At 40.6% G+C, this 25787-nt stretch overlaps 1 protein-coding gene across 1 annotated transcript; it reads left to right on the top strand.

The window, feature by feature from the left end:
- Window positions 1–3869: 3869 nt before the first annotated feature.
- Window positions 3870–24324, top strand: DBX2 (developing brain homeobox 2). The gene is given in 6 exon segments (XM_085043696.1): window positions 3870–4158; window positions 4160–4329; window positions 4332–4682; window positions 15691–15786; window positions 20357–20544; window positions 22975–24324. Coding segments are annotated over 6 exon segments (1407 nt in total). The 5' UTR covers window positions 3870–3880; the 3' UTR covers window positions 23299–24324.
- Window positions 24325–25787: the final 1463 nt, after the last annotated feature.

The raw sequence follows: 25787 nt of genomic DNA, 5'->3' as shown, positions 1-25787 counted from the left end.
TGAGTACCTCAGCCTTTTCCTTCTTCTTTGTTACTGTGTTTCCCTTCCCATCCAATAATGGCTGAAGAGCCTCTGTGGCCCTTCGTTTGTCACAAAGGTATTTATTGAAACATTTTTTATTGTCTTTTACAGCAGTAGCCAGATTAAGTTCTAGCTGGGCTTTGGTCCTTCTAATTTTCTCCCTGCAAAACCTCATGACATCCTTGTACTCCTGCTGAGCTGCCCGGTCTGTCTTCCAAAGGTCATCAACTCTCCTTTTTTTTTCCTGAGTTCCAGACAAAGCTCTCTGTTCAGCCAGGCCAGTCTTTCAGCACATGGGGACAGCCTGCTCCAGTGTCTTTAAAAGCCCCTTCTTGAAGAACATAGAGCTTTCCTGGAATCCTTTGCCCTTCAGGACTGCCTCCCAAGGGACTCTACCAATGAGGCTCCTAAACAGGACAAAGCCTGCCCTTTGGAAGTCCAAGACAGCAATTCTGCTGAGCCCCCTCCTTAGTTTTCCAAGAATAGAAAACTCTATCATTTAATGACTGCTGTGCCCAAGACAGCTGCTGACCATCACATCACCCACGGTCCTCCTCTGTTCACAAACATCAGGTTCAGCAGGGCAGCTTCCCCAGCTGGCACACTAATCAGCTGTGTGGTGAAGTTATCTTCCACACAGCCCCTGAACCTCCTCAACTGTTTCCTCTCCACTGTGTAGCATTTCCAGCAGACATCTGATAAGCTGAGGTCCCCCACGAGGAAGAGGGCCAGAGAAGGGGATTTATGGGATTTATTGGAGTGCAGACCTGAACGTTACCGGTTCAAACCCTAAAAAAAACCAGGAGAAAACAAAAAGAACAAAAAAAAAGAGCTTGCAGAAAAATCACATCTATGTATCTATGTAAACCTGGCAAAAAAATGTAGATGCTGATTGAATCTGGTAGAGTGTAAAATAAGGAAATTAACAAAGAGCTTTTTCTGTTATTTGGATTTTGTGGTTGACTGCTGCAGCCATGTATTTGGCAGCTTTAGAAGAAAGTAAATCAAATGTCAACAAGCTAGTGAGAAATTACTGGAAGGGAAGTTAAGAGGAGCATCTGATGGTTAGTTAAGAGGAACATCTGATGGTTAATATGCATGCTTCCCATTAAGCATCCAGAAGATTTGTAAGAATAGTTTGAAGTAATGGCAGGACTCCGCTTCATGTGAATTGCTCAAGGGAAAGAGTTGCAAGGGAGAAAGTCCCTGGCTCAGGGGTGGAAATGGATCAGAGAAAGGGAAGAGCTGATGTAGAAGAGGGATCATTAGGGAGACTTTGATGTAGTTGCACAGATCTTGTGCTCAGTATGTTACATAAGTTGTCTGCCCTGTTAGTAAGACTGTACCCCAGACTCTCAGTAGGGAAGGCTTAACTTAGTGCTGAGAATTTCATGTATGTTCCATGTATCCCATTTTTCAAGTTTTTCAACCAGAGAAGTGTATCTTCATGCTTTCCAAACACCTGATACAAGCCAAGATACTCAGTGAAGGCAAACTTTCTTCTCCTTTAGTCTGATTAAGGTAAATCAATTGACAAAATACAAGCAGAGCAAGTATCTTCCAAGTTTGCAGAATCAAATGAAATGAGAGCTAATCACTACATGAATATCATCTCTACTTTCTGAATGTATCTGGGTAATATACATCCAACAACTTTCCAGGTCCGTGGCTAAGGATCTGCTTGTTATGCATTTCCAGGCTGCATTCACCAGAAAGAATCTGGATTTTAGGGATGCCACATGTTTTACTCTCAAATCACTCCACACTCCAGATCTGAACAAGGAATCTGTATTTTCCTGAGCTGTGCTTTCCAGCTTTTGACAGGTAACAACTCTTGGACCTGACTGTTCTCAATTATCACATGCCCAGAGGATAGACAGAATTTGGTAGCTACTGCTCAGCAGAGCTGCAGATGCGTGTCCCAGAGACCAAGTGCTCAGAGGCTACCCTGGTTTAATGAGTTCATTTGGCTGTTCTGCTCTACCACCCTTGCTTAATATCACACAACCAGTTTGAGGTCTCCACCGGTAATATCCAGAAAAAGAATACTTCCTTTCTTATTCAAAACCTGAGTCCTGTGATCTGGTTCACAGTGTTTTTTTAGTACAGCTATGACAGCAGAGTCAGAGCATGGGTGAGAGGCCACTGATAGAAGAAAGTTGGAGAGACGAAAGGGATTGCTTAAACACACATTGCAATGCATGGTTTGAACCCTGGAACTAGAGATGCAACATGCCATGAATTGTTAACTCATCATGTGGTTGATCACTCTCTTCCATGCAGCAAATTGTCAAATGTTTTGTGTGTTGATGACCCTTGTGGGTCCCTTCCAACACAGAATATTCTGTGATTCTGTGTGTTGTACTAATATTTCACAGAAACGTGCAACTTGTTAATCACGCTATACTGAACTACACACCTGAGATTAACACATTAGTAGCCCCTCTGACATCAAAAATAGTCTTGGAGGAAACCAAACCTCAAGTCTGTCTTTGAAGGCTATGGTCTTTGACACCCATAATTTCCTTGGTGAATACATTTTACTCATGCAGTACAGCTGCATGGACTAACTGCACTTCCAAAGTGTTGAATTATGGTTTTCAGTGTCTCAGGCCCTTGGGAACTCTGTGAGAACTTGGTCAGTGAAATGCAGTGAAATGAAAGACAAAATAAATCCTTAAGTGTGAATAAATTTATGAGGGGTAATTGGAAAGGCAGCTACTTGCAATGCTCTAAAGTGGATGCTCTCCTGGGAAGACTTTCTTTCCCTTAGAAACATATTTTCTGCACCTTACACTACAAGGATGCACAGTAGCTTCAGATGCAGTCTGGGATATAACAGCCTAGATTCTGTCCATTCTACAGCAACAAGCAAGAATCTCAAAATGCTCACAAGTAAAATACTTGTATTAATATCTTGAGATGAAGGTCTTCAGATTTGCAAATACATGTGTTCAAGCTGTGGAAATTGTTTAAGATGAGAACAGCTAAGAGAATGGGAACATATCAGGGCAAAAGTATCAGACTCATCTTGGACTTATTCTTCCTGCTTACAGCCACTGCTGTAAGATAGAAGGTCAGACTACATGGGTCCCTGGCATGAGCTGACCATACCAACTCTTGGGCTTCCATTCTCCTCATCTTGGTACCAATGGAATAAGTGCCCAAACTCTAGGACGGCCAACATACCCAAGAATGTGAAGGAAAGCTTCAGACATGTGAGCACCTAATTTGTATTCCTCAAGGTATTACTTAGTCCCACAGAAGTTAAGACATCCTTCCCATTTCTCATCTGAGGGCACAGATGATTCCACTAGTCCAGCTGGTTTAAGCTTTCAACTACCCTAATGTCCAAGGGTTATGGCTCTGCTGCTATACAAAAACAAGGGAAGCACCTCCTCCAGAGGATTTTGCAGGGAATATTCCCAAGATTAGACTGGTGAACAGTTGCTTTGAAATAAAAGGATTTCTCTGCAAAGCAGGGAGGTGCTTTCAGGACTTTGGAACAGCATCCAATTTTAACTTTCTGCATGCATGTTTGAACTGCAAAATGAGACATCTTTGCCACGTTACGTGGTTTGTAAGCAAATGAAGAATACATGCAAGAAAGCAGAAATGGACGAAGCCATTCCGGACAAAGAATGTTTATGCCCACAAAAAGCATCGTCCCACATCTCGAGGAAAACATGATTAACAGCACGGTGCTGATCTTAATCAGATTTATTAAGACAAATGTTGAAAATACAGCGTGTATGTTGTGTGTGGGTAACTAAAGAAAAAAAAAAGGCCAGATAAAAATGCCCAGAGGGAGTGAGCTAATGACTATCTTCCTATTACCTCATGGGATCATTAGGTCGACATGATCTCTCCGCGGCCAGCACCGGAGCCACTTCCCCGCCGGGACGGAGGCCAGCGGCCTTTCCCTTCGCCTGCCATGCCCTCACACAGGTGCACCCCTCAGCGAGAGACGCGACCCGCCGCCATGTCGGGGCGGGCACGGCGGGACAGCCACCTCGGCTCCCCGCCCTGTCCCCCCCCCCGGGGGGCTGCTGGGCAAGGCGGCATTGTTGGCCGCGTCCATCACTCCTCGTCCCCGGCTGACATAATGAATGCGCTTGGACACACCTTCCAGCCCGGCGGAGAGGCGCCGCGTCTCCACGGGCAGCCTCGGCGAGCTCTCCGCTCCGCTCCCCACAGCCCTCGGGGAGGCACCCCGCCAGCCCGCCCGGCCCCATAGCCCGGCGCCCCGTCCCAGCCCAGTGAGGGGCCGCGGCGGCCGGGCCGGGCTGGGCAGGGCAGGGCGAGGAGGGTAGAAGCCCTCGCTATGCTGCCCAGCGCCCTTTACTGGGACTTGGTGGGCTCCTCAGCTCTCTTCAACCTGCCGGCGGCGCCGGGCTTCGGCAACCTGGGCAAAAGTTTCCTCATCGAGAACTTGCTGCGGGCCGGCGCGCCGCCGAGCCCTGCCCAGCTCCGTCCCCTCCCCGCCAACCCCGTGCCCCTCAAGCTGTGCCCCGCGGCGGAACAAATCAGCCCCTCAGGGGGTCCCTTCCCGGCGAGATGGGCTTTCCAAGTGCTTAACCCCTCCGCGGCGGACGGCGGTCGCCCGCCAGCGCGGGCCGCGGCGGCGGAGAGAGGCGGCGTCTTCCCGCCGGCAGCCACAGGTGAGCGCCGGCCCCTTCCCGCGTCCCGCCACCGGGGAGACGGGACCGAGAGGCTTCCCGAGGGCTCAGCCCCGCGCTCCGCACGCTGGAGACGGCGGCAGGAGAGGCGCGGCCGCTCCGAGGAGCCCGGAGGCGGCGGCGGGACGCCGAGCCCCGCTGGGTGCCGTGCCGCCGGGGCGCGGCGGGGAGCTGCCCCCGGGGCTCCGGCCGAGCGTCTCTCCCTAGCGCTGGCGACGGGCCGCCGAGGAGCGGGCGGGGGCCGGTGGTGCGGGCAGCCGGGCCGCGGCTTTCCAGTGCGGCCGGCCGGCGCACCTGTGGGTGGACAGGCACGGCAGAGCCCTGGGATGGCTGCGTCGGGTGTTGCTAAATGTCCCTAATCGCAGTTCTTTCAGGCCTTGACGTCCCGCAGCCTCAAGGGATGGTAAAAGCTTCGTCGCCAACAGGCGCTCCGGGGAAGTTTGAAATTCCAAGTTTTGGGAGAAAGGCGAGCGGTCCCATCCTCCTAAGCAGCGATAGCTCGGGAGGCAGCAGCCCCTTCTCCAGATGCCCTGCCTTGGGGGACAGCAAGGCGTGGAGGCCCGGGCTCCTCCTGCCAGAAGGAGAATTAAGCTATGTAAAGCGGGCAGTTTCCTGGAAGTTTTGACAAAACCGGGGAAGGGGGGGAAAAAAAAAGTTTTAAAGTGGTGTAAAAGGTGCGTTATCAGCCGCTCGGCTCGGTGTCACACAGAGCCAGCGCCCTGCCGGGCGGTGGGGAGCTGTTTGCGGCCGCAGGGGTCCCGCAGGAATGGGTGCTGTGGGATTGGAAACAAGCTGGTTTACAGAAACCATTCTGTTTCTTGAATGTTCCGATTTTCGTATAAATGCATTTTGTCTGGGCATGAGAAATGTGTTTTGACAAATGTGCACTTCTGTCAGTCATGGAACTGATTGAAGTTGTAGTCGAAGTTAATGAATGAAATTCGATATTAGACTCGCCATCTATATTGTACTTTGTCTTTCTGTTAAAATACATATATTTATTCCAGTATTATGCGGTATTTTAGCAGAATATTAGTTATTGAATTAAGGCTTTAAGGTATGAAACCAAAAGGCTTGTTTTGGAAACAGAAGTAATTGTTTTCTTTTCAAACATAATTTTATTTCAATTAAATCCTGCAAACTAGTCTTCAAAACCCAAAGCAGTATTTGATCCTTTAGAATTATGTACTTTAAAGGTAAGCAGGAGAGAGTCAGAGTGTCCATTAACATTTCTGAATGTTCCAGACCTGTCAAGGTAAGTGTTATCTTAACCATATCAGTTACTTAAACATGTTTGCTTTAACTAACTATAGGCCAGGCCAGGGAACAGAACAAGTATCATCTTCCTGCAATTAGGTAAATATTATCCCTTCTCCCCCTGCCTTTCCCTTGCCCTTCTATTGAGAAAAAAGTTTTAGAGAAAATGCTACATTTATTTTTAAAAGAAGAGATAGTAGATGCCCCAGTACTCTTATTTGCTAGTGATAAAGGTTTTTTGCTGGGTGTTTTTTTGTTGTTGTTTTGTTTGTTTGTTTGTTTGTTTTAAAAAGCTATAGGTAAATTATTTCATAAATTCCTGAATGCCAAGTTTTTAAAATGCTTACTTTCAGGAGTAGTTATTTTTTTGATTGAAATGTACTAGGAGTTGTGATTTTAGCGTGGGAGGTCTGCCTAGTGATTTGAAGTCCAGTCCTATGCCTCTTCTAATTCCACAGCTCCTACGGATCTCGGCAAAAGTACCAGGCTCTTAGATTAGAGCAGGGAGAAATACTAGGTTTCCTCATTCGTTGTGCACTCAGGTGAAAACTCTCCTGTGATTGTACACATGCAACAATGACTTTTATATTCTAACAGGGATCTGTTGATTCTGATCTGACTTGTATGTCTTAAAGTGATGAAGACTCTTAGTTGTCTCAACATTCATAAATTTGAATTCGATTGGAACTGTCTTGCTGAGCCAGTTTGTGGTTTCTAAGGAGTCTCTTGTCTCTAGTGTAGGCGTACACTGAGGAAACTGTTCAGACCAGACACTGCATTTGTGAGTAGGGCTGGGGTGGTCAGGCTGAGTGTAATGTTTCTTGTTTATGCAGTGATAGGGCAAAGGAGCATTTTGGCAGAACAAAAATTTTAGCCTTTGGGGACTAGTGAAGGAATTTGTGCTAGGTAGGGTTTTTTAATTTACTGATTTTTAAGATTTTTTTTTCTTTTTTTTCTTTTTGAGGAATAAATTCATATTGGGAACCCCAAAGTCACATGGTATTTTGGAAATTCTTTGTCTCAGTCTTCAGTAAGACTACTGAAAATGATAAAGCAATTTTTTTTTTTAAATCTTTCTAACTAGCAAGTGCTTTATAGATTATGCAGGAACTAAAAGTCCCCTAATAAACTGGCTTGGCATAACCTAGAGGTTTTATTAAAAAAAAATAAAGAGAAATGAAAAAGTACCAGACTTTTTGGAAACAGTAATCTGTTCTTACTTATGTAGTTCCAAATTCTGGTGAAGTCACCAAATGTTCTCAGGAAGAAATATAAAATAACACCAGGGACTGAATTGAATAAGCTAAACCTTTTTGCATGTATCCACAGTACCTACAAAGGAAAGACATGGAGAAAGCACTGCATTTTAGGGTACTTTTAAACGTTCCATAAAAGTGCTAAAGAATGTAACTCCTATATTCTTCCTGAAAATTGGAAAACACTTACCCATGGTGGCAAAAGAGACCCGGTGGGATGGCGTTCTTGATTTGGGCTATCTGTCATGGTAATTTTTCCCTTTTTAACTCCTCAGTAACTGAGTTGTATCAGCAAGTTTCCATTCCCGTAATTTACAGGTTTCAAAGTATTTAGTTGCAGTGTTTCAAGTGCTTATCTGCATTTGTATTTATATATATCTCCTACAAAATTATCGTGAATAAAAAACTGAACAAGTACTCAGAAAGTGTCACCCTAAATATTGCATCATCTAATTAGCATGTTAGAAATTAATACACTTGTGGTCTGTAAAATAGTAAAATAATCACTTTCCATCATTACATACATTTGTGAAAATTAAACATAATCATTACAGGTTTCTGAAATTATTTTGGTTTAAGAAGAACATGAACAAAAGAGCATGTTACGTAGAATTTAGGAAGGAAGAGCAGGAGGAGAGTTACTGCTATGTGATAAACTCATGTGCCTTCTGCAATGGTATGCAAATTTATACTGGCTTGGGATTCCCACAGGCTTTCTTGCACTTGAAGCCCTTTTGCTCTGTGCTGTCCTCAATTTCTGCTTGCTAATCTGGATTTTATTCCCTTGCACTCCAAGCCTGTTGTTATTTTGTGTATAAGTTGAAAGACTTGAAAGTTGTCTTCAGCGTTTCCTGAAACATAAAAATCATGCAGAGGATGGTGAGATGCTGTGTGTTGTAGCACAGGTGCTGTAAAGAGGTCCACTCCACATATTTCCTCATGACTTAGTTTCCAGAAGTATTGGCTGGCACCAGAGCAGAGTGACCTCCTTGGGAAATGCAGAATTACTCTGCTACCTGAAATAATTTTTCTGAATATCTCTGCTCTACTCAAGTAATTTTCCCTGAAGGAGGTTGACAGTAAGTGCTTTATAACCTGAATATTGTCATTAGTTCTATACCCTTGAATATGGTCATGTGGAAAGAATCTGGGTTTCTGCTTTAATTTTGGCATTTTGATAGATTTCCAGGAAAGGAAATTGAAAAATGCAACAAAACAAACACAACAGTGAGGTAATTCCATTGTAAAACCTGCTGAAAAATTTATCTTAGGGGATTTTTGCCTAAAGCATCAGAACACAGTAGAGCAGAATGAAGGACAGTACACATAACACAAAAGAAATCAGTTAGAAGAACTATATAATAAATATAAATTGGATTTATAATAAACATTGGTTCTGTGCTATAGATGTATCTTTTCTTCCTGTAACATTTGGGTTGTTTATATTTTGATGCATTTATCATCACAATGTGCCAGTGAGATAGGACAGATTTCTACTGTGTTGAAGAAAAGCTGGAGCAAAAAGAAATTAGGTGACTTAACCTAAAATAGTGCAGAAAACTGGTAGCATTGCAAGGAAATTAAACCAAGTCTTCTGCAGGTTAAGTCTCTGGAAAACAGTCAGTTTCTTCCCTCTCAGGTGATGACAACAGTTCTATCCTGTAATATTCATTGGAATCAAACATCTGATATCCCATAATTAATAAAGTGTCTTGTGTTTCTTTATGACAACCAGGAGATAATTAAATTACTGAAATTTAAGTGATATTTTTTTCTTTAATTTTGGACCTCTTAGTGAATTAATGCTTATTAATTATTGATTTCAAGCCAACTGGCAGCTAGGGTATGTCCTCAAGCGACATGTAACACTGGCTTTCAGTAAAGACAGGAAAGAGCCTAATGTTTTATCTTGACTTGGGGAACAAGCTGACTGACAAGTCTTAGGATTTTCTTGTTTTGTTGGTGTTTTCTGAACATAAAAAGTTTCTTTAAGGTGGGGAGATCTATTTGCCATCTTTTCTTATGCCCTTATTGCTAGGAGTACTGAGACACCGCCATTGTTTTAAAAGTTTTGTCTTTGGAAGCAAAGAAGTTTCTGTAAGAATTAGAAATCACAGACTCTGTCCAGCATGTTTCCTGTTTCCAGTTAACTTCAGTTAACTTCCATTTAATAGAATTGGTCTGGAATGCCCAGCATATCCTAAGAGTGTCTGCAAAATGGCTTTTAAAGGACAAACCGTTGCCCTCATTGTGAGGTTGCCAGAGGTAGACTAGTGCCAGCTACTCTCCAACCCAGCCACTAGTCTGGCAGGCTGTGTTCAGTGAGGAACATGAACACTGGCTTGACACTACTCCTTTCTCTGGCTACTCTCATGGTACCATCTCTGAGAAGGAACAGGATCCTGAGTTTGGTGCTTAGCAAGACTTAGATACTGCCAGAAGATCTCAGAGCAGCACCAGTAAGACCAGTGGTAGAGTTTGTAGAAAAGCAATTGACTTGAGGGGAAACCATGGAATCAGTCATGCCTACAGTTAGTGAATTAAATTCTGTAAAATGTATTTTGTACTGCAGAAAGAGCTGGTCTTCTGAAATCCTGTAGTATATTCCTCATGATTTTAGAAAACATGTGATTGTGGTAAGGATTAATCTCATCAGGCAAATTCTGTACTTGAGCGCAGATTTCAGATTTTATTGTACTGTGATTTTTTTTGTGTTATGAAATCCTCCTAAATTTGGAAGGCAAGTTCTCTGCTCCCATTGCCCTCTGAAGGTGTTTTGCATTCTTTCATAAAGCAGCTCTGCAAAATAACTCTGATGTTATTGGTACTTTTGTGGTCAACCATGACCCCATAGCAGAAAGGGGAGGTATTTTTTTTCAAAATGAAAACAACTGCAGGTATATAAAGCAGGAGGCTGTTTGAAATGTCAGATATGTAGACCCTGATATTTATATAATTATGTATCTCAATATTTTCAGTAACCTGGACTGTGTTTCTCTGAGGCGAGTTGTCACTTTGGAGAAGTGGCCTTTGCTTTGTGCTGAAAAGCTTATGAAATTTTTCTTGAGAGGCTGCCTTTGTCTGAAGTTGTAGCACATAATTCACTTGAGGTATTCTGTATGTGTGTTGAGAATTTTACCTCTTTGTGACTATGTGAATATCTCAAATTTCAGCTTGAAAAAGTATTTCCTTGTACAAACTAAAAAAAGGGGTAAGAAAACTAAACCCCTTGTGTTTAAAAAGAATAGTTTTCACCATGTGTTATTTTTTATTGTAACAGTGTTTATATTACCTTGACACTTTTGTCTGTTTGGAGCTAGCAATTAAGCAACAAGTAAAGACTGGTCCAGGTAGAAAACTTTGGCTAATCAGTGCATACCACTGGAATAAATGGTGCATTTTGGTCTATTGTAAGATTTTGAATTAAGGCTGCCACAATGAAGAACCACTGAATTGTCCTCTTGCAGCATGTGACCCTAATTTTGCCATTTTGAGAAAATAATTTCTAAACAAATTGTAATATATTGAAAGTCAAAGAAAATAATGTCTTTCTGGCTGTATTTTTACTTTGTTTTAGAGTCTTTGTGGCTGTACAGATGATTGTATTCTTTTGGTGTTACCCGTGAAGGATAAGAAGAATATCATAGTAATTCAGCTGTTTAATAAAAAGTAGGCATCTTGTCTAATCTATAATGAATACAGAGATGTCTCCAGAGGATGACACACCTTATGTGTCTGCTTTAAGGTGATGAGTTATGTAGAGCTACTTATGTCTTCTCATTGTCTGTACAGGAGGCACAGACAAGGAACTTGGGCAAAACACTGAACTTGTAGACAGAGAACTGACAGTGATGCCCCTTTTGACAAGCACTGGTAATCGTAAAGTGCTGAGGCACACTAATATGTGGGCATCCTGAGGAAGGACAAAGCCAGAAACAAAGCTGGTAAATCCCCATCTTCTCAACAGCAAGGCTGTGTACAAGGCATGAGAGGGTAGAAGCCACTTTTACTGCTGACACCAGGAGACTCATGGAGCCTTTGGCAAGCAGTGTGGAGTTTGGTCGTTGCTTTGGGTTGTAGAGGGGAGACCTGACCATGTGTAGTCACCAGCCTTGGGTTGGGTTTCCTCAGGCAGTGAAAAATACGTACAGCAAATTGCAACCTAATGATAAGGCATGTGAATGATGCATCTGAAAACTGACAGTGATTAATGTGGTTTCAGATAGTCTGCAGCATGACACTCTTGGCCTTTACATTGCTGTAGGTGTAAGGAAGGGATGATGATGCTGTTAGTACATTTCAAGCCCATTTTGGGTGCTGCACTGTCAATTTTTGAAAGTCCCATTAAGACCCAACATAAAAATGCAAGGCCACTTCTTCCATCCACCTTTTGTGTAGGATTTAAAAATATATATATTTAGAACTTTGAAACCCTTTCTATGAATGTTTGCCAATTTTTTAAAACTGGTCTGCACATGCTACTCAGCTCTGCTCTTTTGGCTTGACTTCCTTGAACATTCATATGGTTGTGTTTTACAGGAATAAATAGGAAGCAAATACTAACTTTGGGAGTGCAGGAAAGCCAGTTCTGAGGGGTCCTGTACCACACGCTCTTGCAGTAAGTTTTTCCAGTTCCATGCGATGGCAGTTGCTTTTGGGTGGGATGTGGTAGTGGCTGCTGCTATGTTCTTGCAGCTGGAGGCTCCCCTTAAGCTGGTTGAAATGTTTTAGGGGTTCACAACTGCTGTTGGAACATTGCACTCTAAAGAGAGTAGCTGCTAGGGAAAGAGCCATGACTCATTGTGAGATCTGGGACTTGTGACTCAGGAGTAGAAATGTGGCTCAGCTGGATCACTAAGCTGGCAGAGCTGTTGCTGGACTGTTTTCAGGGAGCTCTTTGTGACCTGAAACTTCCCTGCAGCTTTGCAAAAATCTGCTTTAATAATTGCTGTGATTGATGTAGTAGGAAATTGCAGTTGTGCCCATCTTGTGGGCACAAACCATCCAAGATTCTCAGATGAAATACAGTAATTTTACTGATTATATATTTAATTTTCCTGTCAGGGCTGGAGGCCAGGCATCACTGTGGAAGGCAGTTTGAGTGGATTTAGCAATACTTGGAGAATTAAAATGTTTATGCAGCTTGAGGTCTCTCTGGTCCTGTTCTTAGTTTTGTTACTTGGCTCTAGGCAGTTTTCTGAATAATTTTTTGGAGGTGTTACAGCTCTTCACAGGTTGATACCACATTTTTATCAGTTATCTTTAAAAACCCCCAACAGACTAGCAGCACGAGCAGTGAAGTAGCCTGTATGGATAATACCAGCAGTTTACCATCAGTTCACTTTCCCTCAATAGCCATTTTTCCTTCACCGCTTCCTGCTTTCCTACACTATTTTTTGAGTTATTTCACAACAGTAGTAATAGGAAAAGCAAACAATGTCCTTAATAATAAACCATTTTCAAAGTTGCGTAACTGTTTGAACTGGATTGTACTTAGGAACCTCACTCTCAAAATGATGGATATTTGGAAGGAAAGCTTCTGATCTCACTGTCAGTATGACTTTTTATAATGGAAGGGCTTTTGAATTTTGAATATCTTCAGAGCAGGCAGTGTATTTTAAAATATCAGTATCTGGTATTTTCTGAGTTTTAGCACTAGATAAGCTTGAGGTCTGTTTACATGTTTAGTATCATTTTACTGTCTGTAAAATGATCTAGTCACAAATGTAAAGGTAGTGAACATTATTATTAAAATTTTGTACACAGCACCAGTGTCAAAGGAATTTGTTTTGTGAAAAAAAAATTAGATATTTAATACTTTTGTATATGTGATCCAATAAATTTTCTTTTAAGGCATGCAGTACAATTTTTGGAGTGCCTAAAGGCACTTGTGTCATACTTTGATACTTTTCATGCGTGTGTGAAGCTAAACCTGTAAAGACTGACTCTTGTGAGACGGTTAGTTCCACACAGTCTCGGCTTTTATGGAATGAAGATGTAAAGCAGAAAAAGACTTAAGTGTCTTGAATACAAATTATTAGGATTTGGCCCCTGCTTTAAGTTCCTGTACATGTTTGGGAGCAGCAGCTGCCTTTTGGTTGCTGTGTACTTCATTCTGGCCAAAAAAAAAGCAGATTTGCTATTCTGACGTTTTGCCAATTTTCTTGAGGTTTCTTCACCAACAGATATTGATAGAGCTGTTATGATATATGTGAAAATAAAATAATAGGTAGTGCTTTTTCTATATCGTTTTCAAAACTGCTAAATGTTAGGTCATTTCTACAGGTACAATCTCAGTATAATTCTGAAATACATATATATTAAATACATGGTTTTTTTGGGAACAATTTTAATTCTGTTAATGCAGTTTCATGCAGGTAGTGGAAGCCATTTAAAGTGATGAGCTGTCTGTGTTGTTTTTATCAACGATAAAGAATATGCTTGGATATCTTACATTGAAGCATTAGCATTTTTCTCTCTGTAGAACTCCCAAGTTAGAGTTAAGTATCCCTGTATTATGTCAGATTTTTATAGCTGATGTAATTCTGCATAATTGCTGCACATTGGTTTGAGTGCAACAGCTTTAGTAGATGTGACCTAGGGGTGTAGTTTCATGTACATAATGTAGAATTAATTTGTGCTTCAGTATAGGTCCTACACATTTAAAAAGTTTATGAACTAGACGTACATGTTGGCTATAGGCTTAGAGAGATGTCATAGCATTGTTTATTCTTTGGGATCTAGAATAAATCAGTCTTGAGAAGTGGGCTCAAGAACCTCTTGATTCAGAGTTACGTGAGGATAGCACCTGCATCTTATTTCTTAAGCAAATATTCTGCCTTAAAGAGATATGTGCCCTGCAGTCAGAAAAGGCAGCAGTTGGTTGAAAAAATCACATAAAATGCCCAAGAAAGCAAGACTCATGATTTCCCTTGACTTGAGCAGAATTAGGGTCAAGATCTCTGCTGTTTTTATCATGGTACTGTGCTAGTGCATTAAATCATTGTCAGTAACTTCCATGGACATGTATTGGTTGTTTGGATTTTTTTAAGCTAAGAGTTGGCTTAAGTTTTTACTCTGATCCATCTTCAGACCTTTATGTTTGCCGCTTACTTCTTGAGAAATTTAGTGAACGGAGGAAGCTGTCCTTTCCTGTTGCTGCCGTTATTTGCAGGAGGATGCTATCTATCTGCATCAATAGCTTGTTCATTTCTGATTTATCCAGGTGTCTTCTGGCTTTATCACATACCATTATGAACACCACATTATCTAAAGAGAGCAAGGAGCTGGACAGAGTTAAGAAACCACAACAGGGAATATCAAGGACAGGACAACATGTCTGACAAAAATGGATACATTTATCTGTTTATCTACCTTTCTTTCTGATTGTTGGTTTCTTAATTTTTTTTTACCTAAGCATGCAGTTCTTTTTTTTTTTTTTCTTTTTGACTTAATGGGTTTTTTTTCTGGAGATTAGGACACCTACTGTACAGGCTCTACAGCCACTTATTTTCTGCCTAAACCAAAAGAAGAAAGTGACATAGATATTTTGATGCTGATCACATTTTAAAAGTGTACAGTTCTAGCAAGCGTGATGTATCTTTTTTCAAAACAAAAAATATTCTAGGTTTCATAGTTGACTAGTAAAAGCAGAAATTGAAAGGTAATTAATGGAAAAGCGCATGAGCCTTATAGAAAAAAAAATATGGGATAAGTAGATATTGAAGACCTTTCATTATTTGGAAGCACTTTTTAGTATAAGAGAGACTTTGATTAAAAAAAATTCCATTAAAAATTCCATAAAAAATTTCCCAGATATTACCTAATTCTGTGAGTTGATTTTGCAGATTTTTTGTTGTACTAAGCAGAGCCTTCAGCAAGTAATTTATTGAAATGTAGAGCACTTTTACAGAAAAACTAACCTGACAGACAGGATAACAGAATCAGGCCTTGTAGTTTGTTTCATCTCATGGCATTTTATAAAAAATATTCATAAAGGTTTCTTGTTGAAGATGTTATTGGTTTGAGTACTATTAACAGCCTTGGAGTACAAGCTGATTTTTTTTTCCTAGGATGCCATGCTTACTAGAGTTATTTTAAATAACTTTTTCATATTTATTGTACTCATTATTTCAACAGCATATTATTGAAACAATGTGTTCCATGCCAATATTTGGGAAAACCCCCAGAATTTTATAGCAATTGCAGAAGCAAATTTCTAGTCTGCAGAGCTTCATTTTTATAAATACAGGGATAGTTTTGCATATTATAGCTAAGCTGCACATGTAAAATAACCTTGCTAAATTAAAGAGCAATTACTTGGTTTATCATTGTTTGCCTTAAAAATATCACCATCTTTAAAAAAGGAAAAAGAACTTGTGGGGCAGGACTTTACATACTGACTTTTAGGAGGACTGTTGTTATGAATATCACCTAAGCTCAATGGATAATCAATTAGATCTATGCTTTCTTTGCAGCTCTTTCCAAACACTTTTTTCTCCGAGCCCCACCATTCTACTCAGCATGCTGCGGTGGGTCCTGTCAGCACCCTGCATCCCCCACTGCTTTTCCAAGTAAGTTTTTATGCTTCATCAGTAATGCTTGAGTTATTCTGTAAACCAAAGCAGCAGGATTTAATGTGTTCTGGAAAACTAATTGGTGATGCAATGGCAGCAGCTAATTCCTTAGTAAAATCACAGCAATCCTATTCAGAAGGTTTCCAAAGATTTATCAAACTTAAGTACACTGAGCAATTGTGAGAGGTTTCTAATGGCATTGAGACACTCAGACAGAGCTAACCTAGGAAAGTGCCTTGTTTTCAGTTTGCTAGAAACAATTCTTTAAAATCAGTAACTCTTTTAAAAATCAGTGTCAATAAACATTTGCAAATAAGAAAAGAGCTGAAGGAATGTAAAATGCGTGCTGCATTTTAATGTTTGTTAGGGGTGAGTTATGATTCAGGAAGCCTCAGCATTATTTAACTACAACAATTACACTTTTTGTAGGAGTCAAATGTGTGCACATGTTTAATTTGTTTCTCTTTTTTAATCATAATGTAAAAAATTGAAGAAGTAGGTTGAAGAGAATTTTGGCCAGTATACACTAGTCATTCAGGATTAAGAACTGGAACACACTTCCATTTAATCCAAAACTATATTTAACCTTGACTGGGAAGATGATTGCATGCTGTAGTGTAATAATGGACAGTCATGATTTTATGTTTATGGCTCAGGAATGATTTTATGTTTATGGCTCAGGAATGCAAACAGAAGGAGCATTTCCTTTTCCCTCAAAACAGAAAAAAACCACAAATCACGTGTCAAATTCAAATTAAAATTGGAGCTTATACGTGCTCTGGCATATACTTTTTTATCACAGTTGCATTCAAACCATTCCTGACTAAGTGCATGCTTTTTATGAATGTTTCAGAAGGGCAGTTGCTAAGTTGAATGATTCTTGACAAGTGATGCAGCAAATGCTGGCAGTTTAATGAGCTGCAAGTTTCTGAGCACCTCTTTAGGGGGCTGACACTTTCCCACAGAGCGTTTTACATGGCCTCGGCTCTCCCACAATGGCTGACAGCACCATGACCAATCACCACTTTCACTTTACTCATCCACACGCGACCTCACCACAATTTTTCACTGTGCAGATGAACTTTAGGAACCATTTCACATTGAAAAGGCCTGGGCAAGGGTCAGTTGCCCTTTTGTATGGCCATAAAGCAATACTCTATATGCCAGTCTTTTCTCCTGTCTCACATTCCAAGAGATTTTCTGGACACCATTTAAAGCACTTGACTGAAAAATAAAGCAGTGAATGAAACTGACTTTTATAGACTCATTCTAGCTCATCTTCCCATATAACCCTGTCTACCTGAAAAGGGATTTAGTGGATGAGCTGAGTGTATACAGGGACTTGCTGAATACATAGGCCCATTATCAACTGTGGGGATTGTTTATTAACCAGGACTGATACACTACTATTTTGGAAGTGACCTATTAATTGTCCATTTAACTAGAATGTATTGAATTCTAATGAAAAAATGGAAACCATGACTAAAGCTTTTACTTGCTCCTTCAAGGTGGTCTCTGCCATGAAGGCAAGTGAAGATTGTTCCACAGATTAAGAAGACATTTATCACTATATATTAGGATACAAAGGAAAGACCTAAGAAAAACCAAAGCAAAACAAAAATCAAACCAGCAACATAGGAAATAGTTGGTCACATTTATGTCAGAAGAACACTAAACCTTTTGATGCACATTCAGAGTGACAAGCTGCAAACTGACATACTTAATTTTGCTGGAATTGTTGAAATGTATAAATGACTGCCTATCCCACTGTACTAAAAAATCCGATCATCCACAAACTGAAATTTAGTTTTTGTGTAACAGTTGGAGTGCATTTTAGAATATGGCTTATTTTTAAAGAAATTCTCTAGGCTACTTAGCTGGGGGTAGGTTTCAGATTTTTTGAATCAATGGCTGTTTGCTAATGCTTCTGAGCATTCTGCTCATCATTAAATTTTGTTTAGTTAATCTTTTTAAATCCATCACATACTGTGCCTTAGAGTGTGTAGATGCTTCACTATTGAGTTAGTCTAATACAGGTGTTAAGCTGTACCCTACATACCCCCTGAACAGGAATTAATTAGTGCCTTGAGGCTTCAGCAGGAGGTTGTTTCCGTGCTGATTGAGTGTTAACAACCAGCCAGGCAAGACGAATTTTAAGGGGTCACATAATCTGGCGTCCTCTGTCCTTGGCTGACAACTCCATTGTGGAATGGAGGCTGGGAGGCAAGGACCAGCCCTGTTATGCCTCTTCCCTTGCTGGTGTCTCTCATCCCACAGTGGGGATGAGAGAAGGTACCAGTTCTTCTGCTGGCAGACTGTACCTTCCAGTAAACCTCAGAATGGCTGACAATTCAGCAAAAACTACTCAGAGGCTACCTGGAAAAAGGTACCTAAATTCACTAAGTCTGAGCGAGAAAGAGAGAAAACATGCTTGAGGAAGGAAGGTCCCCAGCTTGCCCATGGTTTTGTGGATTTGATTGGAGCATGCAGTGGGGGTTATGAAGGCGCTCTGCACTCTCCAGAGAAATATCAACCTGGTTTGCCCTTTGTGGAAACCTCCATTGTGGCATTTTGACATTTGTTCTGCAGATCATTTATTTTGGTTTGGATGAAGTCTGACTGTGTATCACAGTGTAATAAATATCAGGACATTCACCAGTAGGTTATGGTTTTTGTATCTGGTCTTAGATACAATTTTGAAAATTGAAATAAATCTTTATAAATTAAGGATTACTTGTACTGTAACACTGTAAATCATAATAATTATTTTTTACCACAGGTTGTTATGAGGCACAAATATAAAGATCTTGATTTCTTGATGTGTAGAAAAGTTCAAGAAAAGAATTGGCAGAATGCAATGGTCTCTCAATCAGTAATGTTTCACAGTGGCAGTGTTATTTTACGGAATAATCATTGTACACTTGCTCAGCTTCTGATACTCCTCCTCTACTGATCAGAGCTGGAAGCAGGATGCAGGGGTAGTGTATATAATATCAAATCAGTAACACATTACTACAGAAGTATTTAGTCAACTTCGTGTGACATGCACATATACACTTCAGTTTCTCATCATTATACTACAAAATCCTCAGTGTATGTATGTTTGTTTGTCTGTGGGTGTTTAAAGATACATATACCCATGTGTATATATGTATAACATACAGAAGTTGAAATGTGGTGTAGCCCCAAGGAACAGTTTGTGGAAGCTGCATCTGGATTTCATTAGTATTTCCAAGAGTGCTGCATCAATTGAACAAATGTATTTATTTTCCCCCCACCCCATTACAGCTGACTAGAATAGACTTCTTCCCCCCAAAATATTCAATATTTTAGAGAATCTGCTTTTCAGGGGGAATTTGCCATTAGCTTCAGTATAAAAATGATCAGATCCTTGGTAAGAATGAGCTGCATCACACTTTTGCAGCTGCTGTAACTATAAGCCAGGAGGGCAATCTTTGCCCATGGATGTGAGAATGTGGACAACAGGAGGGCAGCGTGCATCTGAGTTGCCACTCATGCAGAAAGATTGCAGGTGTCAGTGGCTGTATAGCCATGGCACAGATTTCTGAGCCAAAGTGCAGCTGTTTCCTGGCCTGTTTGCATCTGCCCCAATTATCACATCCTGTGCTTATGATGGGCCCTATACAGCTGGCCCCTTCTCTTGCTCCCTGTGTGGGTATTGGAGGAAGCTGGGAGCACTGGAGGAATGCGAGGGCTCACCAAAGACTGTTTGTCATACACCATATCCTTCCAGGGGAGAGGGAGCATGGGAAAACACAATGGCTGTAGGTTTTACTGGGTGTGAGGAACATGAGAGATTTATCTTGGGGTTTCTGTGCTCTGTGAACACTTCTCTACTGAAGCTCTGTCCCCCAGGTTTGAGGCTGTTTTCCAGCGTAGGGCTAACTCTAGGCTTTTGTCAAGGGGATGTGATTGGATTAATTGAAAACTGCCCTCTCAGGACTTGCTGTGAGATGTCAAAGGATTGGAAACCAGGCTGAAAGGAGTAAGTCCAAGTACTCCTCAAATCTTCTAATAAATCGCTGCAGTTTTCAGAGTAACTAAGTGAATGATCAGGGTTTTTCTGAGAATTAGTTCACTCTGAAAGCCTTTCATTACTTAAAAATCAAGGAAAGCCTGCTTAGTTTCTTTGAATCGGTATTACAGACCACTTTTATCTGGTTTTACATTCCACATAAGGAGTAAATAAACTCAAAGGAGAGCTTGGTGCAGTTTACTTAGTGGTTATGACAGGCAAAGAAAAGTGAAGTTTCTCCCTGGCTGTATTTGAATTTTGAAGCAGCGTGGGGTCTGTCCTAATATTCCTCTATGAACTCATCTGATTTACTTTGTACCATGTTAAGGGGAGACTCTTGGGTACTGACAGCGCCTCTAGATCCAAGTGAGGATTTAATCCTTAATGAACATGCCTGAAGCATTACAGCACACTTAAAACACCAACAAATCAAAAGTGGGATAAGTGTCTGCAAGTATTATAATGAACAGTACTTAATGTTTCTCTGATATGTGCTAGACATTATGGGAAACTCTCGTCTATTTGCACTAGGAGAGGAGAGTGTGCTGCCTCTTCTGACCCAGGAGTCTAACTCCAAATCCCGGAGAGGCATATTGAGAAGAGCTGTCTTTTCTGAAGACCAGAGGAAAGCTTTGGAGAAAATGTTTCAGAAGCAGAAGTATATCAGTAAAACAGACAGGAAGAAACTGGCCCTTAACCTGGGTCTAAAGGAGTCTCAGGTAAGGAATGTCCTTTTGGGGAAAAATCCTTAAAATGGCTTTGAAGGAGAAAAATTGCACAGTGCAGGGGCATCCCTGAGCTGTTTCCTGTGGAAAGACCTCAGTAAATCAATGGCAGTTTAAACCAGGGGATACTTGAACAGTTTCCTGGTGTATTTCCTGTGTGTATGCATTCAGAAATAGATCACTCAATTTTCATATGAAGAAACATGACCTCTGCATTTCATTTCTGTCTCCCTTTTTTTTGGCATCTGACAGAGCCCCCTTGGAAGCTTTGGGGTAGGGAAGTATACTCCATCCCACTGCTCGAAAAGCAGTCGTCTAGGCAGGAAAAAACATGAGAACATAGATCCTTCCTGCATTCCGCTGAGGGTCCTTTGCGCTCACAGATGAACAGCCAGGGACAAGGCGGTGAACAGCACTTCCTCTGGAACTATTCTGCCCCGAGAGGCAACCATTCCCATGGAAAGACAATTGACTGCACAAGGAAAGAGGTTTTCAGAGCTGAGAGATACCATAGGAAGAAAAACTTTTCAGGGTGTCCTTCTAAAACACTCCCACTTTACTTACCAATTCACATTTCATGGGATTTTTCACATGAGTCTGAGTTGGTCCTCTCGAAGATTTTAGGGATTAGCTGAGGGGCTAATGCCTCCAGTGAGCTGTTCTGACTGAACAGCTGCATTAATAGTGATGCTGAGTGGCAATAGCCCAAATTGGAATCTCAGGGGCCTCACCTATCTTCATATAAAAACAAAGGAGAAGTGCCTGGCTTGAAGAGCACAAAACCTGAAAGAAACTGGAAAAAAATGTTTGTGAGGGCATGTAACAGCAGAAAATGAGCATGGTAGTTGCTGACAGGTGGGATTCTGAAGGTGCTGGAGTAGGTGCAGCCCTCTAGATTGCAGTTTAAAGACTAAGAGGGTGACAGTACAATTATGTTTCCTTGCATGCGGCAAGACTGAAACTACGTAAGGTATAGGTAGCAGAAGCTGTCTGGGGGACAGAAGAAGAAGATGAAGATGAAGAGCCTGGGAATGGTGATGGGAGCTCTCATCATCTTTATCTTGGAGATTTTCAGAACTTGAAAAGGTTCTCAACAATTTGACCTAACTTTGCAGTTGGTTCCAGTTTGCACAGGAGGTTAGAGCTGGTGGTCTGTGGTGCTTCCTTGCAACCTGATGACTCTGACACTGTTGCAAGCACTGCAACAGTAAACAAAAACAAGCAGAGTGTTGTTTCTCAGTGTGATGCACAGAGCTGTTATCTCTGGAGGAAAACTATTTCAATGGAAATGTGCAATTGCACTCACCAGTGTGCTGCCTAAAAATTTCACAAAATGTAGTAAAATTCCTAATAATACAGTTATTTCCTTGGGTTTATTTTCTGTGCTCATGTTATTCAAGGGAGCTTGGGGTGTAAAAAATAATGTAATGCTAGATAACAACTACTACTACAAGAATATAATTTCATGATAGTAATAGACCAAGATGATACTTGTCTCTTTGTTTACTCCCCTCATGAAAGGAAGAGCAGTTGCTGTGAAGGTTACCCCTTCAATTTTCTGACCAGTTGTGCTGGAGGAACAGTACCTGTCATCTAAGGCAATGGTTCTCAAACCTTTGAAAGGATAGCCCCTTTGTCTTCATATTGTCTAGTATCTGAATACTAGACCTAAATGCAAATGTTTAAGGGAAAATAGAACACAATCTGAATAATTTGATTGAATCACCCTCACCTTTCTTCTCTTTATGTAAAACCAGTTCCTGGATGTGTATTCCCCCAAGCTTTCCCCAGCATTTCATAAATGCCTTTGAATGCTTGTGTTTAAGAGTTGCAACTCAAAGTTTTTTAAAAGTTGATTTTTTTTCTCAAAATCACGGATTCTAGGCAACTTCTGGGAAACTGTAATCAAGCAGACAAAATGTCTTTAAATCCTCAGTCCAGTGTCCTATGTCACAATACACTTTTTGAAGCTATATGGCCAAGCTGATTTTAGCTATGTTTGTGGAAGGGACAGTCATGCTACTTACAGCCTTTGTTTAATAGAGGCCTTCGTACCACCAGTGGTATCACTTAGTTTTCTTAATGATGATGTTAATTTTCTCTGGAAATTCTTTTGTGTCTAGAAGGATATTGCTATAGGAAACTCTTCTATCCCTAGCTACTGGTCTGTCCATTTTCCAGTCTAAGCCAAATAATCACCTCTTGTAGGTGGTGAAAGTCAAGGAGAATACTTGGTCCAGGTGTAATAAATAGTGATGGGAAAATCCTCAGACAATGTCAGTCATCTGGCTTCACTCGATCTCTACTGTAACAACAAATAAGGAAGGAATGTGAAACTAAGAGGATGGAATGAAAAAAACACCTGTTAGGGCAAAGTTGTTTAAAGCAAAGAATGATAATAAACTGTCATTAACTTGCAAACAGGTGAAGATTTGGTTTCAGAATCGAAGGATGAAATGGCGAAACTCCAAAGAAAAAGAAGTGCTTTCTAACAGGTGCCTCCAAGAAGAAGGTCTTCAGGAGAACTACCTCTCACGATCCACCATGAATTTTACCTCCCCGTGCCCATCTGTGTGGGAAGTGTCTGAAAAGCAGGCAAGTCCAAGGTGGAGGGAGAATTCTCCAGGAAATTCTGAAAGACTGACTAGTACACAACCACCTCCAAGAGTAAATTCATCATAGAGCCCACTGTATCTGTATCCTGACCAAGACACTGCCAACAAGGCATCATCAAGTGTAAGGGAGTAGGGGCAGTTTGTAAATGGAGTGGGAGAGTGCAGGCTTCAGATGAGCAGTCTTTTAAGATTAACAGTATTTGAACTTTGTAAAGCTAACTAGTTTATGCTTCAAAATATGCTAAAGTCTAATACCATTAAAATTACAAACAACTAATGACTTAAGAAGTATTCTTCAATAGTCAGTTTTTTCTTGTATCTTTTCCAGTCTTGTACTGACCTTAAAAGTAAAATAGGAACTGATGGTAAGTAAAATTAAGTGAAGAGCATGAAGCTGAATTTGTGCTCTGATCTATACATCTGCACTGTATATGATGCTCATTAAAAACACACTAATAGAGAATCACTTTTATCTCTCATTGTAGTCAGACCAATTAATTTCTTCTGTGCATGAGATCAGAAGTACTCTGTTTCTCTCAAGACAGTAAGCAATTTTGGTTTCTTTTTGAAATTCATGAAGTAACACAATAGATTCATATGGACAAACCTAAGCATTTTTGTTGTGTTTTTTCCATCTGTCTTCATCTATGTCAGTATTAAATTAGCTTTAAATAGTATGGTCACAGGTCAGCTGATAACCCTGGTAAAGTACACAATATTAAAGGCAACCAGCCTACTCTATAAAATATTCCATGTTTAAGTAACTTTGATGAGGGTATGTACCGGGAAATAAAATTCACCCACTCTTTTCTCCCATGGATGAACCTTCTAGCATTCTTAACTCTGAATTTGAGTGTCTTTTGTTGGGCTGTTGGTGGAATCTTTTGTAATTCAAAACTGTAATGACAGTATGCAGAATTGTAGCCAAAATGCACTAAAAGCAACAGACCAGTAACTGGAAAAATTCCTCCTACGGCCGTTTCAGAAAAGTACTTATGGAGATGGAATACCATAGTAGTCTTATTCCTGACTTACTCTTGTTTAAACTGCTGCCAGTAAGGACACATTAGCATATGTCTGCATCAAAGACAGGACAGTATTCTGTGTAATACAAGTAGTCTCAAATAATACTATTAAAACTACTTAAAATTATTTGTTTGCTTAATCCAGTTTAAGGAGATCAGTCTGTGACTTTAAGTGTATCTTTCTTTGTCTTATTTGCAAATCTTTATAGCTCAAAATGGGAGCATAACATTGGTTTTTCATACATTTATGGATGCCTTTGTTGAGAAGAGAGGCTAAAGAGATTTTATGTTACAGGCAAAACCTTTTGGAGAACATTATAGATTTAGGACTATAGGGACTATTTGCTTTCTGGCATTCATATATTTTATAGGCAAAATATTATGATAACCTAGTCTAGCTTTTCTCATCATATATGCCTTGAATATTTCTGATTATTCTTGCCTTGAGCTCCAAATCTTTTGGACTGTATTGTACATCTTCCAAAAAGCCATACCATTGTTGTAGAGTAAATTGTTATTTCATATTTTACCTTTTGATAGATGATCTGCTATTCCCCTTGTTACACTGTATTATCTGGGAGGTGAAGTTTAGATACATTTGCAGCTAAAAAACTTGAAATTGCAATGATGATGCTTGTATCAAAAAACTCATGCATGATCAGGTGAGTTTTGTATCTTGCCTTGTGCATTTCTTTCTGTCTCAGTGGCCTACTATGCAGTCCTAGTTTTGCATTATGTGGCATTCCTTGCATGTGATTTCCTATGCTTGATTTAAAGAAAAAAGAAATTACAGAAAAGTTAAGTTATTTCTTCCTGCATTTACAGAACTTCATTAATACAAGCTGCCTGAATACCTACGCTCAGAAAACCCTTCAATACATGCTCTATATACTGTTCTGTAATGTGAGGAGTTTATTCCTGTCTTGCAATTGAAATCCCAGAACCAACTCAGATTATGCCCAAAACCTTTGTGGGGACACACAGATTGTGTACACAGGGGGATGAATTTGCTGTTGAAGTCATAGTCCTGCCCTGTTTGGCCAGCTCCTGCCTGAAGGACCAGCTAGTGTTAGTAGCCCAGATGGTTGTGAAATGGCATTGCAGGTATTTCCAAATTACCAACAAATGATAAAGTGATGGTATATGTTTGTGCATATATTCATCAGTGCTTCCCTTTTTGGAGGAAATCTGTATGGTGGGGGTGATGGAGGTTTTTTAATCTCACCTTTAATGGAAAGGGAGTCTTGCCAGCTGCTCATATTCTTTTACTGCAAGTCAATGAAGCATCAGTGTTAGAAGCAACACTTTTGGAGAGGGGAGATGCAATTTGGAGTGCTCCCTGGGAAATTCTTTCAGTTGATGGTGTTGCAAGGACAAATGTGAACTGCTGTCAAAACTGTGAGCTGATGTGCTGAACAGAATACATCTGAGGCTGTCTCATGGAGGCAAAGATCAAGCAAGGCTCATGCAGAATTGGTTTCACAGTTGTATTACAGGTGTTTTAAATCCAACAAGTTCTGGTTTCACTGTAGCCTGTTAAACCATTTCAAGGTCCTCCAAATCTCTTAACACCTCATATCAGTATTCTTATTCCACA

Source organism: Lichenostomus cassidix, chromosome 1Aa (assembly GCF_008360975.1).
Source record: "Lichenostomus cassidix isolate B80296 chromosome 1Aa, HeHo_3.0, whole genome shotgun sequence".
Lineage (NCBI taxonomy): Eukaryota > Metazoa > Chordata > Aves > Passeriformes > Meliphagidae > Lichenostomus > Lichenostomus cassidix.
This window is presented reverse-complemented; position numbering and strand designations above follow the sequence as displayed.